Genomic DNA, 27620 nt, shown 5'->3' with positions numbered 1-27620 from the left:
GGGGCATTAAACAGTACTTATAGCACCTTTATATATAGAAAATATCATGGTTTTATTTGAAATACATTTATTTCATTGAAAAATTATGAATTGGAAGCACGTCATGCAGCTCTGCCAAAGGATGCCTTCTGCACAACTGAAACACACCAAAGGGATTAAGCCTAAACGAATATATTAGTTGTTAAGAAACAAGGAAACTAAGTTTGTCTGACCTGGAGATGGTGCTGGCCAGTGCAAGTGGTACAAAACAAAGTCAACTTTAGGTAATATTGATTGAAATGCTCGTAAATTCATATAACAATTTATGTGTATGTCAGATTCCCCCCGTCTGTCTTATGTCGGTAAGTAAGAAAAGCTATTTTTAGAGATTTGAATTACAACAAAAATTGCATTTTAAAAAGTGAAGACCAAACATTCTTAGTAGGGCTGGGCGATATGGCCTAAAATTCATATCGCAATATAATTTGAAGCATGTGCGGTAACGATATATATCGCGATATATTCTTTTCTTCTGTATAACGTATTTTCTACACTAAAAATCCTTTAATTTTCTCAAAAATCGAGAGTGTGCCTTATGTATGAATTCTGGTTGTGCTTACTGACCTCGAACAGATTTGGGCGTGCAGAAATCTGTTAAAAAATGTTTTAGTACAACTTTAGTAAGCCGCACTGCTTGATGGATTATCAGAGCATTACGGCTGCCGTAGTGAGGCGCTTTGCGGAGTAATCTGGGTCCAAAACTCCGTCCGCTTCAGGTCCCAAAGTCAAACGAACACTAAGAGTTAAAAACGGTCTAAATTCTTTCATCTTTAATTAAATCATCAGCGTTGCTGCGTTACCAGGTGTAACAATTAAGTTTAACATCCATGAAAACAGAATTTATTAAATTTAATGGAGTTAGAAGTTAACAGGAAGTTAGCTCGCTAGTTTACACCTAAACATTTCATACCATGTTCTGACTGAGAGATTTTTGAAACTAATTAAAACGTACAGCTCTGCTATCACTTCCAACATAAATGAAGACTGAAAACTAAACAGCAGTGGCGTTTGCAGGGTTACTGAAGTTGGGCTAGCTGGTATATAATGATGTGCTACGTGATTGCTAGCGACACAGCTATGTTAGCATAACATTAGCACAGTGAAGCTGGAGGATGAACGCCAACTTTTTTTCCACTCGATAAAAGTTAACGTGAGGGATTCTGGTGGTCAGGGACAAATGCAGTCGCATAGCAGGATGCTATACACGGGCCAAACTTCAGTTAGGAGAACAACTGAGATTATTAATCCACAATACGAGGTTAGTTATTAAGATACTGCAACAACATGGGAATAGAGCAGCTGCGAGAGAATTCAACATTAATGAACCAATGTTACGGAAGTGGAGGAAGCGCAGTTTTTGGCTTTCCCCATATTTCAAAAGTGCTTCATCTCTTTGCTATGACTGTCGCCCGCCATAATTTGCAGATGATAATGTTTTTAGCTGCTGCAGTGCTTTCGACCAAAACAGGCGCAGCTTGATGACATCATCAACATGCGATAGAGCGATATAGTCAAAATTTCTATCGTTGGCCAAATTTATATTGTTTATATCGCCCACCCTTAATTCTTAGGTAAAGTAGGCTCTTTTACTGTGATGGTGCTTTTGTACCTGCGTGACCTTTAGCCTGTCATCATTCGGAATGACTGAACCTCTCGAGTGACACGGCAGCGATGGAGCGGACAGCAGATACGTGGAATTGTTCTGACTGTAGTCCTCCGCATAGGACAGCGTCTACCCTTTAACTGTGATTAACCACTGACCTTCATCCGCTCACTGTCACATCAGCCAGCCTGCGCTCCGCATGATTGTTGCTCATGTATTCTGATTGATGCCGCTGCACAGTGAGGAGGCTGTGAAGGCTGCTGGCTTCGTCTCACTTATCACGAAGATATCTGCAGGGAAACAACTGGGCACACCGCCTGATAGTTATCCAGCAGCTCTGGCAGCAGGGTGGGAGACGCTCCCTGGTGATCACTGAGATGCAGACATCTCTGACTTTATTGCTTTTCTTCTGTTATTCTTTACTTTTTACTCTTCTTTTCTTTCCTCCTCCATTCCGATCTTTTCACGCTTCCTTTCCATTTTTTCTGCATTCTTTCCCTTTTATCTTGTCCTTTTATCTTTCCCTACTCTTCTCCAGTTTTGCGCTTCTCTCTTTCTTTCTTACATCTTTGTTGTATTAGATTTGCACAAAGATGTTCTGTCTGTCGTTTTTATGGAATACATCTGCATTGCTTCATAAACTGCTTCATTGTTCTGTCTCTTCTGTTGGTTCACACAAAACAGTCATCGTCAGGACTAGCGGTTTGATTGTGGGATTGTGATTGGATACTGGAGTGGACTGGGCTTTTCGCTCTTCCAAGATCACCGAGACATCATAGCAACAGATGGCGGTTTGATTACCGAGTAGATGTTCCAATCTATTGCCACTTGTGCCCCTCAGCCCAGCATCATGTTTCAGTTAAATAGAGATTTGGAAGCATCAGTGCTGATAATTCATTAAGAGTATCTATCAGGTGTGGAGGCGTCAACTGGAGGAGAAGTTGGCATCAGTCAGGAGCTCTGAGCCCCTAATGAAACATGACACCTGGCATGTGACAAGAACTGGTAAAATTAGGCATCACCATAACGCTCAGACTGAGTTTTGACATGATTGTATTCAGGCTGCATTCTGAAATCTTAGTGCACTTTACACCTGTGGACCACAACACACTGTCTACTGTCAGCCAATAAAGTTGCACATTGAGTTAAGTGTGGACATCAAAATCATAAAACCTATTATGTGGATTCACTTGGTACAACACATAAGTATCGGATATCAGCAGAAAGCACTTTGAGGGCTCAGTAGTAGAGATGGACCGATCTGATATTACCTATCGGTATAAATTACTGGATCGGATATTGGAGAGAAATAAAAAATGTAATCCGATCCATTAAATATCAAAAAAGCACCTCACAAAACTTGCGACACAGCGTAACTCGGCTCATAACCGTAGCAGTCGCAGCAGTATGCCTCACGTGATAGAGCGGCTGTGTGTATTTGTAGCCTCGCTACCAAACCAGCATTTCATCTACGAGGAAGTGATCCCAGAGAGAAGTAAAACAAGTGTGTAAGTTCCTCTCTGAATGTTTGTAAAGCATTCCAGCGTTAAGCTTAACCCTGTCTGGCCCTTTAAAAATGCACCCCTTTAGAGCCCTGGGGACCATAAATGGTCCCGCCCCAAAAGTGCAATAAAAAGATTATATATTCATATTTTTTTCCAATTTAAATTGGTCAGTCTTTTAAAACTACTTCTCCCTGAAATATTCATATAAAGTTTTAATTATATTTTCGTTGTTTTAACCCTTTAAATCCCAGTTTTATTACATGAGCGCCCTGTTTTTAGCCCCAAAAAACAAAAAACTAAATATTTTCCAAAAAAAAACATTTGAAGTAATATTTGTTTGTTATTATAATTAGGCCTTTAGATGGACTAAAGATTGGCACCAACAGTCATTTCGATCGCCTTTTTTTTTTTTTTTTCAGGACCAGAAAATGGTCTCCAGGCGGCAAATGCTCCTCCTCTAGGCCGAAATCAGTGCATGTTGCCGGGGTAAGTCGCGACGATCACCGGGGCACGATCACTGGGGACTGCTTTTTCCAGCCCACACGTCCGATACCACGTGACAACAAATACGTCATTTCCTGTTGACTAAAAAAAAAATAAATGCACCCTCTCATGGTCCTAGGGACCAAAAAATGGTCCCGCCCGATCAGCGGGCGAAGCCGCTGCTGCACGCCGGAAATCAGGCTTCATTTTCCGCAGGTCTGTCCAAGCAGCCCGCTGTTTTCCAGCAGGGATCAAATGTGGAGCGAGGGCGCCACCCGGTGGACAAATAAAAAAATTACAACTCTAAGGCTCATAGACCAAAACGAAACGGACACATAAGTATTCACCAAGACATTAACGGTAATAATTCTGCAGTGAAAAATAGCGTTTATAATGGAAGTCAATGGGGACCAAAAATGGTCCCTAGGGCTCTAAGAGGATGTGTATCGTTAGCTTAGCCACTGAAGCTAATTTAAGGAAGTCAGACTTGAATTTTGAAATGAAATTATGCCAAACTTTTTTTTAGAGAATTTGGCTATATTCTATTCAACACAGTGCAAATGGCTTGTACCTGAAAACCTAAAGGGACCATTTATGGTCCCAGGGCCACAGAGGGGTTTTAACAAACGATATATAGATCGACTGCCTCTTCTCTCTCCCTCCCTCTCCTGCTGCTACTTCAATCATGAAACTGCTTAATGATCAGCTGATCGGCTTTTCTGTCGCGAGTCTGTGTCTCTTCTTTATTTTTGGCCCACTTTGCAGCAGAAAGAGCAAACCAGCGGCTGAACAACAGCAGCACGTTTAAGCTTGATAAGCTGTTGTTAAATGATATTTAATATTACTTTCTACACCAGGATCGTTTTCTATGTAGCTGACGGCTGTAACTGTGCAGGGGCGGATCTAGCAAAGTTTAGCCAGGGGGCCCGATACGGCATGAACAGGGAAAAGGGGGCACAAAGACATACTTTTCTTTCTTGCTCTCATTTAAAGTGTCTAACTTTTAATAAATAATTATCTGAATCTTACTCCCAAAGTTTTAATCTGATGTAAAATATATAGAAGTCCATTACTGTATATAGTAACTGTTAAGTCTAATATACCCCAGTAAGCTATAGTACTTTTTCCTTTGGGAAAGTACGATCTGTGCAGTCTGCAGTTCTGTAGAAGAAAGATGTTGAATCTATTTAATTATTCTTGAAAAATAATTTATTTCTGGGCATTTTTTCCACACTGCATCAAATTAAAGTTGATTATGTCAATTAAGCATCATGAGGTGGAGGGTGGGGGGTGGTTCCTTATTTTTATTTTTATTTTTTGCTAGGAGTTTTAGAACCCTATTAGTCAGGTTGCTTAATATTTCTGCTAAGTACTCTTTAAAATACCAGAATAGGGAGGATGGTGCAGGTTTAAGTTTATTAGATTGATCAGTTTTGCTGAACTATGAAATATTTTGGGTGCAGTGTATTTTTTACATACAGGTATAACAGAATAGCTTTAGTGCTGTTGTTTATTTAAACTTGAGTATGAACTTATACAAAATGCAGAAAGATATTAAAAAACAGTTTTATTGATTAAAAAACACTATATCGGATTCATATCGGTATCGGCAGATATCCAAATTTATGATATCGGTATCGGACATAAAAAAGTGGCATCGTGCCATCTCTACTCAGTAGTATGTAGTATGAACCTCTTGAGATTTTAAATAAAGAAGCAGTTGGGCTGCCAGAAAAAAATGTGGGGCAGTGCTCAAGTCATCCCTGCATCTTTATTTTTCTACTGTCTACTATATGATGTCATTGAGAGCACAGACACCTCTGACAACAGAAGCCCAGCTCATCAAACCTTCTGCTTATGAGAAACAGCCAAGACGAATAAAGTTGGCTCAAAGAGTAGCATTAAAGAAGGAGGAGCTAAAGCCACTTGTTTAGAGAGTGGATGAACTGTCAGCCTGCATCAAGGCCCAGTGTGTGATACACAGCGACTATTTTTGAACGATGAGTCATGGAAAGCTCAGGTCCCAGAATAAAAATCCAGAGCTTTAAATGAGCAGAAGAGGTTGTTAGAAATACCAACAGCAATATATTTTTAAATTCTGTCTTTCAGATAAAGATAAGGCTCGAAAACGACTTTGAATGGGTTCAGCTTAGAGATACTCCATCTCTGACTGACAGTGTCCAAGATATGAATGTGTTCTAAAGCTATAATGGCTTTACATTAATGCATCATTAATGTTAATTCAATTTAAAGCCGACACTTCTTTGTGTCTTATAGGCTGCATTATGCATGCTCTAACTTGATAAAAGCTGATATGCTAATGCCTTTTTGATGACACTGAGCAAAGCTGGAGACCTCAATGGAGAGGATGAGGCAAAGTTAATTAAGTTGAGCGGAGATGGTGGTTGAAGGATAGACGAGTCTCCGACGTGATCACAGTAACAGTGTTTCACCTGTGCTGCTGCTCGCTTTTACTCCCACCCCACCCCCAGCCTTCTCTACGTGCCTTCACACTTTATTACCACACATTAAAAAACCATATGGGTCGTAATCGAGCTTAATAAATGTCAGCGTCGTAGCTCGCACGGGGACGGCCGGGGTTCAACGTCTGTTTGTCTTGTACATGAGTTTAATTAGCCTCTGCCATGCTACAGTGTGTGCCCGATTGTGTGAGGAGATGAAAATGAGGCTAATTAGATGTGATAGCAGGAGGCTGGGCTGATGTGCTGCACCTGCAGCCATCCTGCTTTGAGAGCGCTTGTGGGAGGTGGGAACATGCACACCTCGTTACCTAAAGTGTGCTGACCATAGATTGCATCGCCATAATGTTAAAAATACTGACCAGTGAAAGGTATAACACCAAGACGTGTACCTCCTACCTGAACATTGTTGCAAACTAAGCACACTGGTGGCATTTACACTGTCCTGTGGGAAAGTGCAACTAGACTGAGGAACAACAAAGAGTTCATGGCATTGGCCTCCCAACACATCAGATAGCAATCCAAACAATCATCATGTGCCAGGACAAGCCTGATCCACTGGGACCTCACTCCATATCCCTGACAACGGAAAGGATCTGATGGAGAATTTGTCAGAACAAGTTCCCGGGAGAACCCCAGAGCTCCTGGGTTCATTCACGCTCCAACTGGTCAGAGCTGTTATGAGAAGCACACAATATTTAATCCTGGTAGTTTTAATGGCTGATTGTTGCACAGACAAATCGATGAGATGACGACAACAAAAAATCTGCAGTAAGGTTAGGGTTAACCGCCACCAACATTAGCAGGACGCTTACATTAGAGCTGCTTATTGTGTGTTTTGTTTGGGTTTCTGTGTGGAATTACCACAATTAGGGAGGGGATAGGCTAACATATGAAACAGGCCATGACTGCCGTGTGATGCATTTATTTCAACAAAGTAACTGTATTCTAATTATAACTTATTTAAGCGGTAACTGTAACAGAATACAGATACTCATATTTTGTGTTTTAAATACGTAATGCTGGTACATGTACTCTATTACTCCTCAACACGGCCTGCAGGCAAGATTTTTGAACGTTGGCATTGCAAATTGCATATTTTCCACACAATTCCATAACTTCCAGCTCTGTCACAGGGAAAGGAGTGAGCCGTGTGGGAGAAATAAATGAGGATCCATGTGAAGGTGGTTTATTGTAACATAAGATACAAGGAGAAAAATGGCAAAACAGAGCTAAAGCTAAACTGTACTGGGACAAAACTAAACTACAAAACAGCAAACCAGAACACGAACATGAAGGCGAGTCAGCAGAGGCATATGGAGGGTGATAGCAGGGAGAACACACGGTAGATTCACAGACAGACCAGCAACTAGTGCACCAGTAGACACACAGAAGAACACAGGGAGACAACTGAATACACTCACATGAGACACAGACCTTCACAATAAAACAGGAAACCCCTTCACAAAGACGCAGACTAGACACAGAAGTGAACCTACACTAAACATAAGACACAAACCCTAAAAACGAATAAACAGAAACAGAGAATTCTAATAATAATCAACAAAGCACATAAAATAATCCATAATGCAAAAATAAACCAAAACATAAGAAACTCAGACCCAGCACCGTGACAATTACCAGCATTGACAACGCAGGCAGCTTCAGATATGAAGTAAGATTTGTTTTTCATTGGAAATGCAAATAAATGTAGAAAAACTTGATTGCATTTTATATTATCTTCCACAGACCATGTGACCATTGTGAGGAAAAGTTTTTACATTTAACACTTCATTCATAAAGTGACCAGAACGTTGTCCAGCGGGAAAAAGAACCTTTTTTCTCTCATTTCTTAACTTTGTCATCCGAGTGCATTTGACAGCTAGCCTGTTGTTTTCTGTTTTTTACCATCGCACAGTAAAGCTCTGTACTGCAGACCAGTAGTAACTGCTTTACAGCTGATTTTAACCTCATCATGTCAGCATCTTTGCAGATTCTTTCAGTATTACTGTTGACATGGATATTTCTCATTACTAATCTTGACTTCCAAATATGACAGCAGCTCGCCTGGTATTCTGAAAAGCCATTTAATTAAACTCATGGACAGTTTTTGTTTTGGAGAGCTGGTCTCACTTGAGTTTGCTTCATTGGGCTCTATTTGCATTTGTGCAAAAAAAGAAAAAGGTTAATAATTATTTTTAGTTTGCTTTGAGGGCTGAGAGAGACCGAGCATAAAACACACTGAGAACATCCTTGGCCTCTTTTACTGCCTCCCGTTTCTACCTCGACCACACATAGACATGTTGCAAGGGTGTCTGTTGAAACAGTGATGATTAGAGGGAGGGCAAAATGATCAATATTATTATTTTCTGTTAATGCAGCTTAAATTTCTTATATCAGAACGATTAAAATCAAATGATTTTTGCCTTTGCAGCCAACAGAGATGGATTTAACCCTGAAAAATTAACCTGATGATATAAAGAAATGCGTCGCCTTTCTCACCAGCTTTGGGAGAACAGTTGCAGAAAGGGAAACGCTGGCGTGGTCTGGGAAACAAATACTCCAAAGATTAAAGGAAATTCTTCTCTTACTTGTTTGCTGCAGCCAGCACAGCTCACTGTGACCGAGCTTTGATAGAAACAGAATGTCATTTTCAGGCGTCCTCTGCCTGCTCTCTCAGACCTGTCACATCACCCTAAGCAGGAACACCAGAGGATCACTCCCATCTCAGGCCAGCCTGTTGACACATAAAGAGCAGGAAGCGTGTCGTGAGGACAGAGTGAGTGATGACGGATTGATGGCATTTATGTGTTCTCCTGCTTAAAGCACAACAGTGATGAGACTCTGCAATCAATAGATGTCAGAGGTGTAGTGTAGATCCCCACTGACTTCAACACTCAAAACGGCAACAATCAAGCAACTCCCCTTTAAGAAAGCACTCGGTGACAGTGGAAAGGAAAAACTCCTTTTTAACAGGAATAACAGGCTCGGGGAGGGACGGCCATCTGCCTCGACAGACAGCTGATCATCAGTTGTTGTACAGGTTAGGCGCTCACAGTGTAATCAAGTCAGAGTGTGACACACTGATCTGTCTCACAGTTCAGTTTTATTTATACAACAGCAGTCGCCTCCAGAAGGTAAGGAATACGTATCCGAGTATCCGTAATTGATTGATTGTAATCTGTGTGCCACGTCCAGATCAATGTGTAACTTTTATGCAATGAGTGTTTTTTGTGTATTTTTGGTGACATGGAGAAGGTAAAACATGCCTTTATTTCAACACGACTTGACTGCTGTAATGCTGTTTTTTTGGAGTCAGCCAACGATCTCTTGCTCGTCTTCAGCTCATTCAAAATGCTGCTGCCCGCCTCTTAACTGTTACCCACAGCTACGAACGTGTAACATCTGTCCTGTCTTCTCTTCATTGGCTTCCTGTTCGTCACAGAATTAATTTCAAAGTCCTAACACTGGTTTCTAAATGCCTTAATGGTCTTGCTCCCCCATACCTTTCTGAGTTACTTCAGCCTTATATTCCTTCACGGACCCTCAGATCAGCTGACCAGCTGCTGTTGGTTGTCCCAAAATCAAGGCTTAAACGTAGAGGAGAACGAGCCTTTTCAGTTATGGCCCCAAAACTTTGGAATACGCTGCCTTTAAATATTAGATAAGCATCTTCGTTTCCTGTTAAAATGCTTTTGAAAACACACCTTTTTTCGATAGTGTTCAGACTGGCTTGAGTTGAAATGGTTTCTATGTGTTTTATTATGTTTTATGTGAGTGTCAGTGGTTGTATGTTTTGTTTCTGTACAGCACTTTGGGCAAACTTTTTGTCTTTAAACGTGCTATATAAATAAACTGGATTTGGATCTTCTGTCTAAAACTGCAATAAATCAAACTACCATTAAAAATGAGAGATTGTGATTTCTTTGTCCCCCTATGGATTCAGCATTCATCGCCCTCTGGTGGTTTCCTTCCTGTGTGATAAGCTTTGAATGTTTTCTGCTTTCAGACTGGATTGTCTGACTCGACATCACTCTTGTTCCCCGTTTAGCGATCTGTCCACAGGATTTACATTAGAGCAGCAGACATAAATGGCTCCGAGATGCTTAATAAGATATCAGACTCTGGGTGTCCACAGAGAAAATAGTGCTATACTTTACTTTGTGCAGCACAGAGGTCTAAACTCTGTTTACCCTCTGGCCTGCTGAGGTGCCAACTGGCAGTAAATCCTGAGCACAGCAGGCAGGTTAGCACTTAAACAGCTTTGGGCAACATCTGTACAACTACTGTATCATTTCATGACACTCACCTGCTGGCAACAATGATTTAAAGCTCCTCTCATATAATCTGCTGTTATGTACTCTTCTGCGACACGTGTTTTGCAGGTTTTTTGGTGGGGCTTGTTTCTTAGATAATAAAATATCACTCAAACAGAATGAAATGTAAAGACATTCATAGCGATGTGTGTGCATATTTGAAATGAGGCAGCCAGTTGATTCTGCATTCAGACTGCTTCCTGTGAATCGGTCAAATACTGGAATCCTTCATCTAACATGAAAACATGTTTTTGTCCGAACATTCGTCCATCTCTTCAAATCAGAAGACTCAAAAACTGAAATGAGTCATCGAGTGTTTTGCTGTTCAGATGTGTAATCACACACTGAGCTGGACGCAGGATGAGTAATCCCTGCTCTGACAGTTCAAAATAAATATATAGAAACATCCTCAAGTGTCTGAGATGTGCAGGCGCCGTTTATCGCAGCCGTCGCAGAAACGTGTCTGTTTGTGTGGCCGTCTCGGGCACGCTAACAGTCACCTCTGTGGTATCACGTCAGCTTTTAAAGTTAGACAAATGTACAAGCTGAAAGTGTGAGAAACTTTTAGCCCTCATTATGAGTGTTGTTATTCAGAACATCGGGCTGTCTGCTTCCATCTTTTTGAATCTTTTTCTTGTGTTTGTCTTCAGGTGGAGCGGGAGATAGCTATTCTCAAACTCATAGAGCATCCTCACGTTTTAAAGCTGCACGACGTCTACGAAAACAAGAAATACCTGTGAGTATACCCCTCCCTCAGTCCACACTGTTGACACACTCTTTTTTTAAAATATAATGTGTGAAAATACAGTTTTGTTTTTCTTTATTGTTTAACAGAGTTAGGAGAGTTTGTAGGCTTTGAATATAGCAGGTACTGCGTTAAAGCAGCGGTCCCCAACCCCTGGGCCTCGGACCAGTACCGGGCCGCGAGAGTTGAGGCTCAGGTGTGAAATGTCTGGTTTTCAGGGTTTTTATCGGTTTTCAGCGTTATTTTGTTTTGTTTTTATCGTTTACTCGGTTTTCCTGGGTCTTTTCACGTGTGTTATGAATAAATCTTCTTTTTTTCGGTACCGGTACTGGTTTTATTTTGTTGTATTTATCCGCGACACCTTAAAGGCCGGTCTGTGAAAATATTGTCGGGCATAAACCGGTCCGTGGCGCAAAAAAGGTTGGAGACCGCTGCATTAAAGTGCTCGTCCAAATGTTAATGTATCCAGGAGAACTTTAGCTTTGAACTTTTTAACTCGCGCTGCCACAAGTTTCAAATAAAACTGATAAGTGTGAAGTAGTCAGACTCGAACGTCAAGGAACGTGATGGGGAAGCAGACTTAGGTTTCCAGAGGTGAGCAATTTATTTACAGTGAACTCCATCTTACGTGAAACTTAACAAAACTTCCCCCCAAAGTAACTAAATTAACAAAACTCAAAGTACATGGATGCGGTAAGACAGCTCACCTCTCCTCCCTCAGTCTGGCAGAGACTGGCTGTGTATAGGCCCATCAATTTCCCTTCAGTTAGTGCAGCCAGTGCCACTCACTAGAGCTGACGGACCTAAAACTCTACACAGATGACTAAGAATGACAAAAAGCTCCTCTCACTTCTGATTAGCACATTTACACAGCTAAACGGCTCTATTTATAAAAACAAAAGATTCAACAAATCCATTCGGACCTGGAAACAAACAAAAGGAAGCATTTCTATGGTAGAAGAAAGCCCTCCTCTTGGTTCAACCTGCTGATGTCATATCTGACATCATCAGCACTTTAAAATGAGGAAATGCTAGGCGGGCCTTTCCCCACACCTGACCTGCATGAAGACTGAAAGAAAGAACAAAGTATGAACAAATGACTTAATCTGCAAGATAATAAAATATGAAGAAACGTGTAACTGAGTATTTACCTTAATTTGCCAGCAACAGAACGCTTGCACAAACAAGCCCAGGTTAGTCGGGCAGCAGTGTTACTTTGACACAATAATGTGCATAACGTGCAAGAAAAGTCAACACATCTGGGACCCGTGGAGAGCATTACAATTGCTCATCTACTTTGTCACAATGAGCATGATGCCAACTCAAATTAACAACAGCACGAAGGCCTTTCATCAGTCCGCTTAAACCTGAAGAAATCGAACCCATTCATCCAGAGTTGAGTTATAAAAATATAAATATATAAAATGCTAATCTAGTAAGTAAACGTGGTGTATTGTTAAAATGAATATAGTCATTATTAGACACATTCATTTTCAAATTATGGGTAATAAATTTATTCATATTTTTTTAGATTAAGTCATTCTCAACTTCAGGCCTCAAAGATGATTCAGACACGGTGTCCATAAACAAGCTTGGAAACTGTTACTATTGTGAATCCACAGAGATCGATGCTACACTCTCATATTAGGAGAATTGTAATTTTGCGACGGCTCTTTAACGGCTGACAAACAGCACTGATAAAGCAAACGTCTAACTAACAGTCGGCAGCACTGTACAACAGTACAACGTTTACACGAGCAGCAATCTGAGCTCCGGGATTTGATTAGAAATGCTTCTTTGGTTCCCGTCACTTTAACCGGCCCCCGGCGACTCAAGCGTTCGTGTACGGGTTTTATTGTATACATTAATCTCATACATGTGATGGCTGCGCTCCAGTGGCGTGGCTTAATATGTTGTTCAATAATTGATAAAGGTGCTGCTGTCAAATGGAGCGGGAATTTGTTTTCTTAATGTTGCGAGGACGGGGACGAATGGTCATCATGGATGCAAACAGTTTGAAATTCTCACACTCACAAATCACGCCCGAGCGTGTTTCTAATTTAAATAGCTGTGATGGGTAAATGCTTGAGCAGATCCCTTAATCTGCTAATAAATCAGGCCCCGGGGAGGACGGGCTGCAGGAGGAGCCGGCTCAGCACAGGAGATGGATAAAACCACAAACCCACATGGGTTGTGGATTTTCTCAGGGATTTATGTTGTGCATCAATGTGGGGACTGCAACACATCACAGCTAAATACTCTTTAGTTTATAACCCAATTATTTCAATAATGCTTCTTTCGATTTGAGGGGAACATGAACCAGAGGATCTGTAGGGACTCGGATGGGAAGTACATTTAATGTAATGTTGCATGATTGGAGGTTCTTTACTAACAAAACTGTGGGAGATCTTTTAGTTTTGGTCCAGTAAATTACACCGATTTCTGTTATCGTGTGTTTTACTTTACTATTTTTATTATGGCTGAAATAAGGTTTGTCATCTCAGGTTGTGTTACATTTCTAGGCAGCAATCAAACTGAAAGCGACTGACCACGAGAGGTCGCTTTTCTCGAATTGTTTCTATCTGCAGAAACATTCTGGCTAATCCGAGGCGTGTTTTCAACACATTACTGATTAGTTCAACACACAACTAATCATTCCCTTTATACGTCTATGCGTCTTCTTACTTTGCCTTGGAGTCACAACAAAAATGGAAAGCAGGCCGATGTTCGCACACATTGCAGAGGACGGGGTTCAGACGCACCCTAAACCATTGGTTGTGTGTCTTCACTCAAAGTGTTCGGCTAAAAGTCCCTCACACTTTCAGCTTCTACATTTGGCTCAGTGGCACGATGTCACATGCACGTGGTAGTGGTCACACAAACATTTCTGCGACAGTTGTGATAAAGACTTGCAGCTGCAACACAATTTATTAACCTTCACTTCATCACTTCAAGATAATGATCTTATCTTTTGGAGGGAAGCAGCAGAAAACAATGAATTCTTCTAGGAGACGGTTCTTTAAGAACCCCAAGTTCCAGACACGTGGCCAAAGACTTCTTACTAATTTATGGCTGTGGGTTGTTTTGGCTTTGTTCCTTATATGTAGTGAGCTGTCAGGACAGGTTAGTATATTAATTACAACAAAAAGTGGTCATGTTGAAGGTTTCTCTAAAATATTATTATAAAAAGAAAATTGGGCTAAAAATGTGTTTATGGTGATCAAACTGCATCTCAGTAGCCCTAAAAACTGGCTTTTGTTACGATGTGGGAAACTCCATTATCAGTCAGACATTAACTGTCCAGGTTCTCAGTCACCATCAGTGACAACTCTATCTGCACAAAAAGCCAGTTTTTCAGTTCAATTCAATCCGGTTTTATTGAAATGAACAGTCACCTCGAGCAGAATGATTACTCTCTTTGTGTTCTAATTGCAAAGTGTTGGGAGAACAATTGAAAACATTTACATCTTCTAATAGGGTTAAAACTGCTGATGACATCACAGGGTTAAAATGCTAATGTATAACTGTAATACTAATGTACAGCAGTCCCTCGTTTGTCGCGGGAGTTACGTTCGAAAAATAACCCACGATAAGCGAAATCCACGAAGTAGCCAACTTTATGTTTTTTACAATTGTTATAGATGTTTTAAGGCTGTAAAACCCGTCACTACACACTTTATGCACTTTTCTCAGACAGGCGTGAACATTTTCTCTCTTGTTTACTCACAAAGTTCAAACCTTCGTAGAAGAAGAAGTCCAGTGTTATAGAATGAAACCAAAGGCTCCCGCAGGTGACGACGTTTCGTCGACATTGTTGTTTGTTGGGGAGAAAACTTACAAACACACAGTGCAGCACTTCAGAGTCGCACTGCTAGGATCGAAGATTTATGTAAATTTGACAAACTGAACACATTCTGTACTGTACAGGAGACACGGCACAAGATTGATTGACGGTGGTCTACAGCCAATCAGGACGCAGAACACAACGCGCTGTAAACTTAAATAAATAGAAAATAGAAAGTATGCAAAATTGCACAAAAAACCCGCAAAACAGCGAAGCCGCGAAAGGTGAACCGCGATTTAGTGAGGGACCACTGTAGACATGACTGCAGCAGTAACTGCTCCTTGTTTTACTGGTATTGCAGGTTTCAGAGGTTTCCCGTCACATGTATTTGGCCTCTGTCTTCTTTTGCAGATACCTGGTGCTAGAGCATGTGTCTGGTGGGGAGCTTTTTGATTACCTGGTGAAGAAAGGCCGGTTAACACCGAAAGAGGCTCGAAAGTTCTTCAGACAAATCATCTCCGCTTTGGACTTCTGCCACAGCCACTCCATATGGTTTGTCACTCAGAGACAAATATTGGGTTTTATCAGAGGGTTGGGTTTTAGCCAGGAGTGCTGGGGAGAAATGGACTTTCCATGTAACTCTGTTCTACAGGGCAAACATCAGGGTGCAGTAAAACAGATAATTTATCACAGCAATTTGTAATTATACATTTTCGAAATTACACCACTGTGTGGGTGAGTCTCAGGTAGCTCCGCCCACACACATCAAACGGACCAGGTGAGGCCAACAGGTGTTTTTACTAGGACATGGAATCATTTATGGCACAATGTTTGAAGAATATATATAAGCTGTGCTTCACAGCTCTGCTCTGAGCCATTATAAGTGCGACCGTGCACAATAAACTGATCTCGTTGCCTTTGCTTAAACCATGGGGACCAGGTCTGCAGCCACTCTCAGGAAGTTGCTGTCTTCAAAGCAACTTTGGTGTGTTAATACGGCAAAAATAGGACAGGCATCAGTCTGCTATCAGTGTGACTGAATGAGGTCAAAGGGCAATTAAATGTAATCTGTTTGTATTAATACTTAACTGTGATAAATCTGCAAAAATTGCAAGTCTGTGTCGGTTTCTTCAAATCTTTTGTCATCCTCACCCCACACAATTAAACAAAAAGTCACATGAAGTGCTCAGTGTCCAGCTGAGTCTCGTATTGCAAAGACATGTTGCAGATTTAAGGTCAGGCTGACTGCAGCGTGAGGGCAAAAATCTGTTTACCAAATGCAGTATCGTAAAACTGAGGCAGTCATAATGATAGTTAACAGAGTTCATTGCCCCGGCCTGCTTCTTCACCTTTGAGAGAATTTGCATTTAGTTTAATGTGCACTTAACGAACTAATAAAAAGATCAAAGCATTCTTACTGTAGTTTATATTCTAGGGATTGTTTATGACTTTTCTATCGTTTCTACAAACACCGGAGTGTTTGCTCCATTCGGATGTGTGAAGAACGGGTTTCCTCCTGCAGCCTCTTTCCTCATCAGCTGCAGCCGGGGCTGACTTTAGAGGCTGCAGCTCCTCTTGATCTCTTTTCATCTCTGAGACCACCTTTAGTTCCTCCACACATGACTGCAACACAAGAGCAATTGCACATCAAAGATGTTCTGCCTTTGAGCCTCAGCGTTAGACATCAAGTGTTCGACTTTTAAGAAGCACATTTATTCTCCGCTGTGTGTTTTCTGTAAGAAAGACGCACAAAAGTCGAGCTCTGTATGTCTGCGTTTTATGTCCCTCGCTGGTTTTAAGTAAAACTGTGGACTCGTATTTGACTCTTTCAGTCGCTGATGAGTTGCAATCACCTTGTCTTGATTACAGAAAACATTAAAGGCCATTTCCCTGAGGAGGTCGGGACATGACTGCGAAAGCTGGCACAGCTCTGATGACCTTCTGTATTCACTACTTTGAGTCGAGCCTCTTGGGACAATTTAAAACTGCTAAACTGATCAGTGTGGAACAGATTCTTCCAGTACATGATCCTGGTGTACTGTAGAGGCACCAGTGTTCACACTGGGAACATCACAAAATGGGAAAATGAATGTTACATTTTTAAAAGATGGACGTCCCATCACGTATTATTCTGTGCTGCCCTGGTTTAAAAGCATCAAGCTGATCTTGCTGTCACCATCACCCCTGTCCTAAAGCATAGCATGCTTCATCCTCCCACGTGACTTTAATCAGAACCATAATTTACAAAATCAATTTGTAGACTCGACTCTCTATAAGTAACGTGTTCACTGAGGTCACAGAGCAACTGAAGAGTCATTTTCCAATAGTACTTTGTAATGTCACCATTCCTGAAGGATCCTGTGGACCTCAGCGTGCAGACAATAAGACCTTGAATAAAGGTTAGAAACCAGTCTACGCTCCAGGTTCAATTATGTGTTTACTTGTTCTTTACTTGCCCTCAGACTGTTTAGCACCACCAGGGTTGCAGCTGAAAATATAAGGCCCATGTGCATGTAGAGTCATGGCTCCAGCTGGGCTCAGATTGTCTCTTATTATTTCCTGCTGTGATGTTTGTCCTGTTGAACAGAGTCATATAACCAATTCAAGTCCCTTGAAAAGCCACCACCAAGAAAATGTATCACGAGTAGACTCATGTAAGGATCTGTCTTTGCTGTTCTCTGGCAGCCACAGAGATTTGAAGCCCGAGAACTTGTTGTTAGATGAGAAGAACAACATCAGGATAGCAGACTTTGGCATGGCGTCTCTGCAGGTCGGGGACAGTCTGCTGGAGACCAGCTGCGGGTTAGTATTCAAGTTATTGACTTGCAAATTATATCAAGTGCATGTCTGACACATTATGCTTTGAGTTCTTTATAACGAGCACCAAACGTGAACATGCTGAACAGAACAATAGATGTTATTACTGTTCTAAATGTAATCCATGGTTATTATTTGCACATCTTGATTTGCATGACTTTAAATCCCTTTAACTCGCCAGTCTTTCCATTTACCTCTCAGCTGAAAACCTGCTTTAGCTCTTTGTTTCTGACTCTCTCGAGAGACATAATGGTTCACAGTGTCATTTTTCCAGCATCTTGTTAGAACCAGTTGCTATAAATCAAAAGCGTAATGAAAAATGATTGTTCCAGCAGTAGAAACCTTTCCTAGTATTTTGTTGTGTAGTCTTTGTGGGCTCTACAGGATATGTGCTGGTCAGCTGTAGGCCAAGCAGCATTTCCCAGAGTCAGCCATGTGGAACGGCTAAAGCTTGGCTGCTCTGGCTCAGAAATGCTGCACAAAGCAGGAGGGAGACAAATCTCTGCAGTCCAAGTGCTCCAGTATACAAACATGTGGACAGTTTGACCCTGTGCTGTACATGTTGTGTGCTGGCTGTGTGTCTGAATCGCCAATAAAACAAAATATGATGTGGAAATGTTGGCAAATCTGACATGTGATGTACCGATACATGCTGAGTCTTTCTTTGGGGCGTACCTCATAGTCTGATAGGATGGATACTGGAAATCTTCCATATAACTGAACCAGTGTAGGGCGTCCTTTACTGCTGGACCTAGTTTAGACTTCTGCACGTGGATTTTTTATCTGCATATTTTCAGTAATTTATGGCTGTTTGCTGGGCATTCAGTGCAGCTGGCAGTACGCGTGCATCGATTGGATTCAGTGGGGCTTTCGAGTCGCTAATAGTCTTCAAGCTCACGCTGACACTGTGTCCGTGTTGGGGTCTGTCAGATTAGTCTTTCGCTGAGCGATCCTTTAAATATCTCTCGTAAGTCAAAAGATTCTTTCACTTCATGTGACGTTAATGGAATTCATTAAATGAGCAAGCTGCCTCCAGCAGGAAGGATGAAAATTAGCTCGGGTGTAATTAGATTGCAGTTAGTGTATTTTGACATGACTGTGTTTGAGTAGTTCAGATCGACTGGGTTTACATACATTATCATAATTAAGTATGTTGCGAGTGAAGATGGAGTGTTTGTTTACTCTGCGAGTTTATATGGGATGCTGCTGGAAGAAGCCATGCTCTGTGCTTCGTTTATTCCATGATGAATCCGCACAGGGAAGCTCCAGAGTACAGTTAGTTCTGCTGCAATTGTGCAATTATTAGATTATTTAGAATGCAGACATGAGAGGAAATACTAGAGAAAAATGACCATGTTTCAAAAAGCAGAAAGTGCAATATTTAAACAGGAAGGCAAAGAGCACAGAGCCCATATTTTGGCACCGTGCATTGTCAGTACTTAACGCTCCCTTTGACTCTATCACAGCTCGTGGCGCTCTTTCTGCAGCACTTCAGATTCTTTTTACTTTCTGGCATATTTTCGCTCATTGCTTCTGCAAGTGTCTGCTACGACTGTGAGATTCTTTATCCATCTTCCTGCACTGCTCTTTGAACACTCAGATTTTCACTGATGGGGGTTGTGAACTGTGAGAAACATGGCAAAACTTTTGTGCCTCTTCAGGTCGTCTGTTGTGGATTTTGAAGGATTATTCTTCTATTATAGAGGATTTTCTCTTTGAAATTGTCTTGCAAAGTCTGACAACCATCACAGCAGAGATGGTTGAATTCATTCTTCCATTGACCATCGTTCAACAGTCTGCAGAAAAGACTCCTGCAGTCCAACGAGTGGTTTGGATATCTTACAAGCTGTTATTAGAAACTGAGGAAATTGCACTAGCGGCATAGGATGCAGTGATGAGCAATGTAGCATCACAGCAAGACGATTCCTGGCTCAAACCTCTGGTCGGGGCGTTTGTGAAGATGTTGCATGTTGTTGGTTTCCCCTTACAGTTCAAGGCCTTTCGCCCAGTGTCACCTGGGACATGGATGGATGGATCCACTGGGATGGATCGAAGCTGACTTCTTCTTTGTGGGCATCAGTTATGCTAGTTTTCAGAGCGCTATTAAGCTGTTTAGGGCCTTGGTTTCAGAGTCACAGTATCAGAGGCTTAAAGACATACCTGCACTTGACAGATATGCTCTTAAAGGTCTGGCACTATGATAAACGACATAAAAGAAAGCCCATGTCGCTTTTCTAAAGACATTTTTTTGTCTGCCGTGCGTTATCCAATAAGCCGAGCCGCCACAGCACAAGATTCTGTTTTGAGGCTGTTCGATGTTATGTAATACTCTTTAAGCATAAAGAAATCTGTCATGCAATAAAGACTGATGTCATTATTTTAATGCATGTGAGGTAAAGACTTGCGTGTTTCAAGGAACTGCTATCCAGAGCATCAGCTGATACTTCCCCAGTGTATTTATTGTGCTTCATGTTGTATCCTGAATGGCTGCCTCTTCTTACAGATCTCCACACTACGCCTGCCCAGAGGTTATCAGGGTAAGTGCTCGCTCTCTTCTTGTCTGTCTCTTTCTTTCATTCAATAATAGGAGCTCTGAATCAGAGTGGCTCTTACATCACTGCTCCATCCTCTCTGCATTCACCAGGCTTCCTCATTCCCTCTCACTTGTGCGTCTCTATTGCCATATTTCTTTTTATTCCTACTTCCAGCTGCCCATACCTGTACATCTTCATAAAGTCAAGACTTTTTCAGTTTGATCCCTTTTTCTGTGATAGGGTCTTAGTTTTGATTATCATGGGGCACTTCTATCAACAGTATGCCCCGAGTGAGTGCTCTGTACTCTCTGAGGGAAAGGGTCGTAATCTGCATGGTTTATTTTTTTATTAAATATTTCTCCCAAGTCAAAAACACAAAGTTGCTGTTTAAAAATGACTGTTTCAAATGTAAGAAATAGACATTGTTTTTAGTGGACAGCAGCCCAGCTGTGTTTCTATGCTGTCAACATTCAAAATAGTTAAGCATTGAACACATGACTGTAAAATCAAACTGCGACAAAGGGCGGTACTTTGGTTCTTTTCAAGGTTTAACCCCCAAAACATCATTAATTATGAGCATTTGTGATTTAGTGTTGTTGTTTACTAATAATTCTTCATTAACACTTCTACAGTGGCTTGCAAAAGTGTTCGGCCCCCTTGAACTTTTCCACATTTTGTCACATTACAGCCACAAACATGAATCAATTTTATTGGAATTCCACGTGAAAGACCAACACAAAGTGGTGCACACGTGAGAAGTGGAACGAAAATCATACATGATCCAAACATTTTTTACAAATAAATAACTGCAAAGTGGGGTGTGCGTAATTATTCAGCCCCCTGAGTCAATACTTTGTAGAACCAGCTTTTGCTGCAGTTCCAGCTGCCAGTCTTTTAGGGTCTGTCTCTACCAGCTTTGCACATCTACAGACTGAAATCTTTGCCCATTCTTCTTTGAAACAGCTCCAGCTCAGTCAGATTAGATGACAGCGTTTGTGAACAGCAGTTTTCAGATCTTGCCACAGATTCTGGATTGGATTTAGATCTGGACTTTGACTGGGCCATTCTAACACATGGATATGTTTTGTTTTAAACCATCCCATTGTTGCCCTGGCTTTATGTTTAGGGTCGTTGTCCTGCTGGAAGCTGAACCTCCGCCCCAGTCTCAAGTCTTTTGCAGACTCCAAGAGGTTTTCTTCCAAGATTGCCCTGTATTTGGCTCCATCCATCTTCCCATCAACTCTGACCAGCTTCCCTGTCCCTGCTGAAGAGAAGCCCCCCCAGAGCATGATGCTGCCACCACCATATCTGACAGTGGGGATGGTGTGTTCAGAGTGATGTGCAGTGTTAGTTTTCCACACATAGCGTTTTGCATTTTGGTCTCATCTGACCAGAGCAGCTTCTTCCACATGTTTGCTGTGTCCCCCACATGGCTTGTGGCAAACTGCAAACGGGACTTCTTCTGGTTTTCTGTTAACAATGGCTTTCTTCTTGCCACTCTTCCATAAAGGCCAACTTTGTGCAGTGCACGACTAATAGTTGTCCTATGGACAGATTCCCCCACCTGAGCTGTAGATCTCTGCAGCTCGTCCAGAGTCACCATGGGCCTCTTGGCTGCATTTCTGATCAGCGCTCTCCTTGTTCGGCCTGTGAGTTTAGGTGGACGGCCTTGTCTTGGTAGGTTTACAGTTGTGCCATACTCCTTCCATTTCTGAATGATGGCTTGAACAGTGCTCCGTGGGATGTTCAAGGCTTGGGAAATCTTTTTGTAGCCTAAGCCTGCTTTAAATTTCTCAATAACTTTATCCCTGACCTGTCTGGTGTGTTCTTTGGACTTCATGGTGTTGTTGCTCCCAATATTCTCTTAGACAACCTCTGAGGCCGTCACAGAGCAGCTGTATTTGTACTGACATTAGATTACACACAGGTGCACTCTGTTTAGTCATTAGCACTCATCAGGCAACGTCTATGGACAACTGACTGCACTCAGCCAAAGGGGCTGAATAATTACGAACACCCCACTTTGCAGTTACAGTGGGGCAAAAAAGTATTTAGTCAGCCACCGATTGTGCAAGTTCCCCCACTTAAAATGATGACAGAGGTCAGTAATTTGCACCAGAGGTACACTTCAACTGTGAGAGACAGAATGTGAAAAAAAAATCCATGAATCCACATGGTAGGATTTGTAAAGAATTTATTCGTAAATCAGGGTGGAAAATAAGTATTTGGTCACCTCAAACAAGGAAAATCTCTGGCTCTCACAGACCTGTAACGTCTTCTGTAAGAAGCTTTTCTGTCCCCCACTCGTTACCTGTATGAATGGCACCTGTTTGAACTCATCATCTGTATAAAAGACACCTGTCCACAGCCCAAACAGTCAGACTCCAAACTCCGCCATGGCCAAGACCAAAGAGCTTTCGAAGGACACCAGGAAAAGTATTGTAGACCTGCACCAGACTGGGAAGAGTGAATCTACAATAGGCAAGCAGCTTGGTGTGAAAAAATCAACTGTGGGAGCAATCATCAGAAAATGGAAGACATACAAGACCACTGATAATCTCCCTCGATCTGGGGCTCCACGCAAGATCTCATCCCGTGGGGTCAAAATGATCATGAGAACGGTGAGCAAAGATCCCAGAACCACACGGGGGGACCTGGTGAATGACCTGCAGAGAGCTGGGACCAAAGTAACAAAGGTCACCATCAGTAACACACTACAACGGCAGGGAATCAAATCCCGCAGTGCCAGACGTGTTCCGCTGCTGAAGCCAGTGCATGTCCAGGCCCGTCTGAAGTTTGCCAGAGAGCACATGGATGATACAGCAGAGGATTGGGAGAATGTCATGTGGTCAGATGAAACCAAAGTAGAACTTTTTGGTATAAACTCAACTCGTCGTGTTTGGAGGAAGAAGAATACTGAGTTGCATCCCAAGAACACCATACCTACTGTGAAGCATGGGGGTGGAAACATCATGCTATGGGGCTGTTTTTCTGCCAAGGGGACAGGACGACTGATCCGTGTTAAGGACAGAATGAATGGGGCCATGTATCGTGAGATTTTGAGCCAAAACCTCCTTCCATCAGTGAGAACTTTGAAGATGAAACGAGGCTGGGTCTTCCAACATGACAATGATCCAAAACACACCGCCCGGGCAACAAAGGAGTGGCTCCGTAAGAAGCATTTGAAAGTCCTGGAGTGGCCTAGCCAGTCTCCAGACCTCAACCCCATAGAAAATCTGTGGCGGGAGTTGAAAGTCCGTGTTGCTCGGCGACAGCCCCAAAACATCACTGCTCTCGAGAAGATCTGCATGGAGGAATGGGCCAAAATACCAGCTACTGTGTGTGCAAACCTGGTAAAGACCTATAGTAAACGTTTGACCTCTGTTATTGCCAACAAAGGTTATGTTACAAAGTATTGAGTTGTATTTTTGTTATTGACCAAATACTTATTTTCCACCCTGATTTACGAATAAATTCTTTACAAATCCTACCATGTGGATTCATGGATTTTTTTTTCACATTCTGTCTCTCACAGTTGAAGTGTACCTCTGGTGCAAATTACTGACCTCTGTCATCATTTTAGGTGGGGGAACTTGCACAATCGGTGGCTGACTAAATACTTTTTTGCCCCACTGTATTTATTTGTAAAAATGTTTGGAATCATGATGATTTTCGTTCCACTTCTCACGTGTGCACCACTTTGTGTTGGTCTTTCACCTGTGGAATTCCATAAAATTGATTCATGTTTGTGGCTGTAATGTGACAAAATGTGGGAAAGTTCAAGGGGGCCGAATACTTTTGCAAGCCACTGTATTTCTATAAATTTGGGACTACAAATGATTTTAGATGCTAATTTTATACATTTTTGAGAAATGAGGGCTGCGATTTTTGGTCAGTTAATGTGTTAAGGCCCAGAGCAGCCAGGGTGATGTTTGGGAAACATTTTAGGATGAAGCTCATCTCTGTGTGTGTCTGCATGTGTGCACCAGGGGGAGAAGTATGATGGGAGGAAAGCCGATGCGTGGAGCTGTGGAGTCATCCTGTTTGCACTTTTAGTGGTAAGTGACTTCTCCTACTGCATTGCAATGGCAGAAAATGGCCTGGACATTGTGCTTTTACAGTCATTTTGACACGCGTTTGGCATCTTCATGCAACAGCAGTGAAATTCATAACATTTCCAGACACAACCAAAATATTGAAGAGCTGCAAACATTGCAGAAAAAAGAAGCAAAAAGACAAAACACTGAGATTAAAAACAGCTACAATTGTGTGATAAATGACCATAAAGTATTACTAAGAGATGCGAAATGCCCACAAAGAAACCAAATAGTTTAAATATAATATGTAATGACAAACTGAACAAAAATACAAAAAGGTGCTAAAGAAAATCAAAAACTCATGAAGAGGGATGCGAACAACTGTAAAAAGAGGAGCATCGTATCCACGAGGAAGCACAACAGAATCATAACATTAAAATAGTTACATTTTCTAAATCTGGCAACTCCTGATCTGATACAACGTGACAAGGGAAAAAACCAAAGGGGCGGAGTTAATTCAGCTTTTTCCTTCGCAAAGTATTTATACTGTATACAGCCGGGATAAAGTAAAAAAGATCGTGAATTACTTCTGGACAAAGTAAATCACCTGATGGGAGCACTCTGCATCCTTTGGTACACCTGGAGTCTGTGGATTCCACCAGCCAGGATTAAATTAAAGATGGGCTGCTGGAAACACAATGTGTACTGATAAAATATTAAAACCACATTATAAATAAAATGGGTACAGACAGGATGTTCTCCTTTCCTTTGTAACGGGCCTCTTTGTTCTAAATTGTGAATCGACAAATGACCGACTGCAGAAGAATGTTTCCACAACAGAAATCTGTGTTTCATAAGTGACAAAACACGGTGATCGATCATTTAGGGCCAGTCATAGGCTGGTGTGTGCAAATGTGGCTGCTGGTTGCATACATCTACATGCACATTATGTTCCTGTGCCGTAACGACCGTAGCTTTGCCTTTTCAGGAGAACTCTGTGGAATCTGTTGTGTTTGCAGTGACTGTTTATCTCTGCAGGAGATGCTAATAGCACATTTGTGAGTGAGAGTCCACCTCTGACCTTGGTTTGTCTCATTGTTCCCTCTTGCTTGAATGGCTAGCTTAAATGATTCATAATTACTAAATATTATTATACCAGCATATCATATGTATGTGCACGTACAGCCTTGATGCCCTGAATCTAAATGAGACTTTAGTTCTTTAATCACTGTTTTGTAGAAAATAGTGCTGTCAGCGTTAACCTCGTTAAAATGACGTTAACGCCATAACTGCATTAACGCAACAAACCTCCGTTAGCGAGTTAGCACGGATCGCCCCGTGCGTGGGGCTGCACAGTGTTAACGAGCGATCCGCGCTAACCGCCTAACGTAGATTTGTCGCGTTAATGCGGTTATGGCGTTAACGTCATTCTAACGAGGTTAACGCTGACAGTACTAGTTGAAACATGAGAAAATGCAGGTTAGAGAGCTCGCTTTGTTTGGTTTGATCAAAGGATGCTCAATTTTAAAATGCAGTTAGAGATTCTGTCCGTCCATAAAATAATCAACTTATTCTTGTCAAGCTAATAGATACATTTAGACCCGGACCACGTGTACGAGGCTTTATTATGGTAAATATGGCAGCTTGTATGTAGTTTGGCCATGGGTAAAACTGGGCCTCTGAAAAACTCTGGATTTTGTAAATTCCAGGTTGTGGGAAAATAAAATATTTATGTGGGGAAAATCCAGTTTATCCTAATATTGTTTTTTTCTTTCCCCTACAAAATGATTTGAATATGTCAGCTTTGCTTCGCGCGGACACATCACATACGAAGGCTTTTCATACCAGCAGCTCTGTAACATGATAGTAGTGAGTAAATGACTGTTTGTTTTGGTGCCGTGTGAACACACGAGTGTTTTATCCTCTTGATGAAGATGGATCACATAACACAGTCATCATGTGAAGATAAATCTCTCTGCTGGTGTTGTTTTGATTACCACGCAGTGTCAGTGACCATCTGGCTTCATCCTGCTTGTTTTTTTTATGAGGAGGAAATGGTATCAGTCATCATGTTATTGAGCGTGTGCCCTAGCTGGAGAGCAGAGGCAGAGCCGGCTGGCTGCAGTACAGAGTGCCTCATCATCACTCACTCTGATGACTGATACCTCTCGCAAAACTGCCTCTGGTCACCTTCTTTGTCAAACGGCAGATTATCTCTCAGGGCACACCTGACAGGCCGGCTACATGACAACAGGCAGATGTCAGCGCTGGGCCATGTGATCTCGTGTTGCTGGTGTGCTTTTAATACAGAACTGCTTAAACAAATAAATACAAAGAACCAGGATCTGCTGTGCTCGTTTTTAGCTCCATATCTTCATTCTTGGTAGTTTGCATGATTCACAGAGCAATCCACAAATTAATAATAACTTATTAATAATTATTGAGTAATTATTTAGGTTGTACCAGGCCTAGAGGCGACATCACTGCTCATCCACTAACTGAAAGCTACTTTAGCTCCTCCCCCTTTAAGGCTGTCACCACTTTCCTCTGATTGCCTTCTGCTCATCAACAGAAAGCTTAAGTAGCCAGTGGGCGGGGCTTCTGTGCTTCATGTGACCAACTGTAGATATCCACTCTCACTGACATTATGAAGATCTGGGAGTACAGAACAATCTGAAGTGGAGCGTTTACAGAATTGGGAAGACTTTAGACTCCAAAGGAGTATCTACAGCTATGCTGACCTTTATTAAGACCATGTTATTAAAAAGTAACCACCACTACAACAGGATGTATAACAGAAAATAAGGGATTGAAATGTGTAAATGTTTAGACGTTACCATTGTGCCTTTTCTTAGGGTGCTCTTCCTTTTGATGACGACAACCTGAGAAACCTGCTGGAGAAGGTGAAGCTGGGAGTTTTCCACATGCCTCACTTTATCCCTCCAGACTGTCAGAACCTTCTGCGTGGCATGATTGAAGTAGACCCCATCAAGAGGCTGACGGTAAGCTGCTGCAGTCTGCCCACGTCACATCACCCCCTGGCCCGATTCGTTATAGACCCGGAGAGGACTGAGGTCCTCCATCAGCGTGACTGTGGTCGCTTTGCATTTTTATGATCTCTGGCTGCTGCCTTAGGAACTACATGCTGCACTTGTGCTAAATTTAGCACATTTGCACTGTGACTGACCTTGCAGCTACTGTTCTTTCCTTTCATCTAAAGCCAAAGATTTGTTTAGAAGACAATCATTGCAAATATAACAAAAGTACTGTTAGATAA

At 41.8% G+C, this 27620-nt stretch overlaps 1 protein-coding gene across 1 annotated transcript in view; it reads left to right on the top strand.

The window, feature by feature from the left end:
* LOC102298603 (serine/threonine-protein kinase BRSK2) overlaps positions 1-27620 on the top strand; it is a 149159-nt gene that overhangs the window by 86166 nt on the left and 35373 nt on the right. The window contains exons 3-8 of the mRNA XM_042212604.1: positions 11077-11162; positions 15367-15507; positions 17641-17757; positions 20276-20309; positions 24296-24364; positions 27199-27345. Coding sequence (XP_042068538.1) covers positions 11077-11162; positions 15367-15507; positions 17641-17757; positions 20276-20309; positions 24296-24364; positions 27199-27345 — 594 coding nt within the window. The remainder of the gene's footprint in view (positions 1-11076; positions 11163-15366; positions 15508-17640; positions 17758-20275; positions 20310-24295; positions 24365-27198; positions 27346-27620) is intronic.

This window comes from Haplochromis burtoni, unplaced genomic scaffold, assembly GCF_018398535.1.
Source record: "Haplochromis burtoni strain Fernald_Lab_line unplaced genomic scaffold, NCSU_Asbu1 Contig_381, whole genome shotgun sequence".
Lineage (NCBI taxonomy): Eukaryota > Metazoa > Chordata > Actinopteri > Cichliformes > Cichlidae > Haplochromis > Haplochromis burtoni.
The sequence above is the reverse complement of the archived record's forward strand: the minus strand, read 5'-3'. Positions and strand labels throughout refer to the sequence as shown.